Here is a 4,382-nt window from a genome sequence, read left to right as displayed (position 1 = left end):
CAATGGGATGTGCTTTCCAAAAATCTGTGACCAATTTAAGGAAGCTTTGATCCAGAAGCCACAGGTGATTAAACTTAAACGGGGCTTTTGGCTTCAGGTGAGGGCCCAGAATTTCCACTAAGATAGGGGAATGATCAGATATACCACCATTTCCCACCCATTGTTTGTAGAAATGTAACTGTTGGGTCAGGGGGCCTTTCAGCAGGAATCGATCCAGCCTGCGAGCCAGTGCTGCTGCCCCCACCCTTCTGTTTCTCCACGTGGGAAGGGGTTTCTGCATGGGAATGTCAATGAAGTCATGCTGCTCCAAGATGCTCCTCATGAAATCTGTGATGGTATCCACTTGGGCCATTGAGCCCCATGACTCCCTGAACCCCAGTGAAAAATTCATATCTCCTACCAAAATGATGCGATCAAGAGTCAACAGATTACGATTGAGGAGTTGTCTCCAAAATCTTTCCCGCTGTTGACAAGGACCATATACGTTGACAATGCGAAGGGTAAGGCCAAGGTCCATAGAGAAGATGTCCACACCCATGAAGCCTTGGCCTCCCCATGAGGAGTCCAACCTGATAGATTTGGGATTATACCCTATCGCCAATCCCCCCAATCTGCCGATAGCATCTGTGGCCAGGAACTTCCATCTCGCCGACAGGGAGTTTAGGGAGTGAGTTATGGACTCAGCAGGGCCAAGAGTTTCTTGTAGTAGAATGATATCAGGTAATTCGACCTCAAAAAGTCGTTTGAGCGCTAGTTTCTTAGGGGAACTAGCCAGGCCCCGGCAATTAAAGGAGAGGCACTTCATGGGGGACCATTCTTCGGGGGTTTTGATGCTCTAAGGACCCCGTCAATGGTGGATTGGCACCCAGATGCGACCTCCGCTCCTGCACGCCTAATGGCTTTGTTGAGATTGGACTTACGACCCCGGGTAGATAGGGACCCAGGACCCAGAGGGACAATACCCAACCCGATATGTGTATCAGGGACCTCCAAATGAGAAGACCAAGGGCGAAGGGAGTATGGGTGGGAGGGTGTCGTTATGGATGATGAATTCGTGGAAGGCGAAGATGTGAGAGACAATGAGGGTGGTGCAGTAGATGGGATCAGAGGGGGCGGAGGGATAGTGCACTGCGCCATGGAACATGCAATTGTATTCACACATACAGATGAGAGATCTAAAGAGATAGAGGGAGGGATAAGTGAAGTACCCAAAGCCTGCGCTGCCGCTGCTGCTGCCCGAGCCCTTGTCAGTGGCGGCGAGGGCGAGGCTGTCTTGTGCATATCTGCTTTCTCTGGGGAGCCTTGGGGAGCCGCTCTGCCTTGGGGAGGACGGGGAATGATTGGGGAGACACCTCTGGAAGCTGAGGGCGAGATTTTAGGAGAACCTTCGGACTTTTGTTCAATGGAAAGTCCTTGAAGAGGTGTCCCACTTGGTGACATCGATTACAGCGGAAAGGGACGCCTTCGTAATCAAGTATCTATGTTCTGCTGTATTTTCCCCATTTCAGTGTGATTTTTTCTTCCAATCCATCCAGCATGTCCAGGTGCACCAGAACCCTCGCTAGGGTTCTTTTCTTTGTTTCCACATACGAATGATCATGGTCCAAATACGTGCCCAATGCGTTCCTGATTCTGATTAGTGCTTCCTCACTCCAATATTGTAACGGCAGCCCTGGCAGGCGCACCCACAGTGGCCCTGCTCCTATCTGTTCGCGCTCAGGATCGAAAAGGGGACTCCACCGCTTCAATAGCACAGGTGCCATTTCTATATGCCAGTACTGTGCAAGTACTGTATCCGTGTGGCCCTCGTTCGCAAAGTGGAGTGAGAACCATCCCCTTGGGAGTACATGTACCTCTGGCAGTTCTGTGAAGAGGGCACCCCATATTTTTTTGACCCATTGCGTCAATCTGCCCGCCGACAAGGTACGCCCCCACACATGTCCAACCAGGACCGTCCGAGCCATTGCCATAGTTTCCCCAAAGTCTGTAGGGTCACCGAAGGCTATGGTGATGTCTTTTTCCGTCGCTCTGATGCACTTTGATTTTCGCTTCTTTGTGCGGGGTGCCGACAGGTGATCTACAAGGGGGTTTGTAACCCCAACCGGAGGAGAGGGTTTTGTGGGCTTTACATTGATGGCCAGAGTACCAAAACAACCAGATGGCCTCGTCCCAGCTTCCTGGTGGGGTTTTGCTACTGTCTCCCGAAGCTCTTCTTATGCAGATGCGGGTTCAAATCGCGTCGATGGGATCAGGTCGAAAGCCAAGAAGTCAGGTGAGAGAGTGGAGAGGAGGAAAGCTGTCCCAGGCGAGAGAGGCGGTGCTTCCAGTCCGATCGGCAGGGAGAGAGGATCTGGCAGGGTAACCACAGGTGTGGTATCCAGTGTGGGGGCCTCTACTGCAGTTGGTGAAATGGAACTTGGGGTCGCCGCATTAGGGTTTCCGAACATTATATACCCATCCAGTGGATCCTCGGAATAATCCACGAGATCCGTAGCGCTGTAACCCTCCATACCGGTCAAAACAGCAGATAACCGTCTTCGAAAACTGAAATGTCGATAAACCCAAACCCCGTTGTCCGGTTCCTGAGCAGGCCGCTCTGTATGCGGCGGCCTGTGGTCCTGCGGTTCTGCTGTCCTAATTAACCTAATCCTTCGCGGTCGCGACGCGCAATCTCCATCAGAGCTCTCGTCCCTCCTCTTATTTTATTTATTTATTTATTATTATTATTATTTTTAATTAATTTATTATTTTTATTATTATTATTATTATTATGAATTAATTAATTAATTTTTATTTATTTTATTTTATTTATTTATTTTTTATTTTATTTTATTATATATATATATATTTTGTTTTAATTTGGTTTTTAATTTTTAATTTTATTATTATTATTAATTTTTTTTTCTTTAAATTTTTTTTTTTTTTTTTTTCGCAGTAACTTTCTTTCAAGTTCAGTTTTCAACAAGTGATGATAGAATTCATCAAGGTTTGAAGCTCGAGGAGAAGGCCCTAAGTCTGTAATGATATGATAGTTTGGATTGAAGTTTTCAATGTTCAGTTTGGTTGTTAGCTTTTGGCCGTATTGGCCCACATGGTTAGGCACTTAGTCTACGGTGTTCTTAACACCTCCAAGGAGCTGCCGATGTTAGAGTTAGTATTTGCATACTACCATCAGTGATTAAAATTCCTCTTTCCATATTCATGTTAGCGTCTCGCTCAGAAATTTTTGTCATTCCACCTAGGTCCTCATTCAAAAATTTACTCACTGATGGTAGCCCTAGTCAAAAACCTCACTCTCCCTCAAAAATATATACTTGCTGGCCCACCTTCATGTCTTACTGAGCATACTTCAACCATGAAAGCTCATTTCATAATGCCTTTATGTCAATCAAGTCACCATGAAGTCTACTCGCTCAAGGTTTTCATTAGGTCTCTAGATTTCATTCTTTCAAGGTCCAATAAAACACCATTTCATTGCATAAGGCCAACAAAATTATGAGAGTGAACAAAATAATATCCCTTTTTCATTTGAAGAGGAGTTGCAAACATGTGAATATGGTTGCCAAAGTTGTAATTTCTTTATTTCAAATATGAGTTTCATTCCAAATTGTAATTTTATTCCAAAAAACAGAGATATAATATTTTTTATTTTTCACTGTGTAATTTTATGTCTTTCAAATGTAATAGGCATATGATTTCCAAGCTGCTAATTCAGAGCACCAATACGCCTCCAAATTCTCTCAAAACTTCAACAAAGTCTTGTTTCCTCTTCTACCAAGTAATTCACACAAAGTTTCCACCTCTTTGCACTCCTAAACAACATTTGGTTTTTTTAGTGTTTTGGTTCCTAAGCAAAATTGGCACTTGGGCAAGTGATAAAACCCTAAATCCAACCCTATCCCAAATTTGCTTCTCATAGGGCCTACAAAATCTTCCTAAATCACTATTAAACCCATCCCTACCCCTACACTATCATTTCCTAGTCCTTAGACTCTTTTCCCATAAAATCCTGAGACCTAGGTTTCCAAAATTCCTAGGCAACCTCTACCATAAACCTGTAATTTAATTATCATATCCAACTCCCTTGACATTTTCACCTCCTATCACCTCCCACAACTCCATAATACCTCCCTCCATCTCCTAAAATTTTATAGCCCTATCCATATTCCCTAGACCTATTTCCACTTCCCATTCCCACCTACCTTATCCCTAGGGTTTCTTAACGAAACACAATGGAAGAAGAGAAACATAGATTTCATGGAGGAAGAAGAGAGGGAAGAGAGAAGGCCACATAAGGGAGGAAGGATTAACCAACATTTGGAGAAGCTCCTCGACAAAGCCAATAAAGAAAATGACATTCAGAAAAATATGGAAAAGTATTA

General features: G+C 44.5%; 1 protein-coding gene across 1 annotated transcript; it reads right to left on the bottom strand.

Annotated features, from left to right (window-relative positions):
- Positions 1-1,478: 1,478 nt before the first annotated feature.
- Positions 1,479-1,970, bottom strand: LOC149192004 (uncharacterized). The gene has a single exon (XM_089406807.1). It carries the CDS (start codon positions 1,968-1,970, stop codon positions 1,479-1,481), a length of 492 nt encoding a protein of 163 aa, XP_089262933.1.
- Positions 1,971-4,382: the final 2,412 nt, after the last annotated feature.

Source organism: Pinus tabuliformis, chromosome 2_2, assembly GCF_031772625.1.
Source record: "Pinus tabuliformis cultivar Carrire ecotype Pingquan chromosome 2_2, CPIR1, whole genome shotgun sequence".
NCBI lineage: Eukaryota > Viridiplantae > Streptophyta > Pinopsida > Pinales > Pinaceae > Pinus > Pinus tabuliformis.
Note: the sequence above shows the minus strand (reverse complement) of the source record. Positions and strands in the feature narration are given on the sequence as shown.

What these genes read in the sequence shown, in the direction of transcription:
- LOC149192004 (XM_089406807.1), bottom strand. Translation starts at nt 1,970, where the DNA reads ATGGCAATGGCTCGGACGGTCCTGGTTGGACATGTGTGGGGGCGTACC.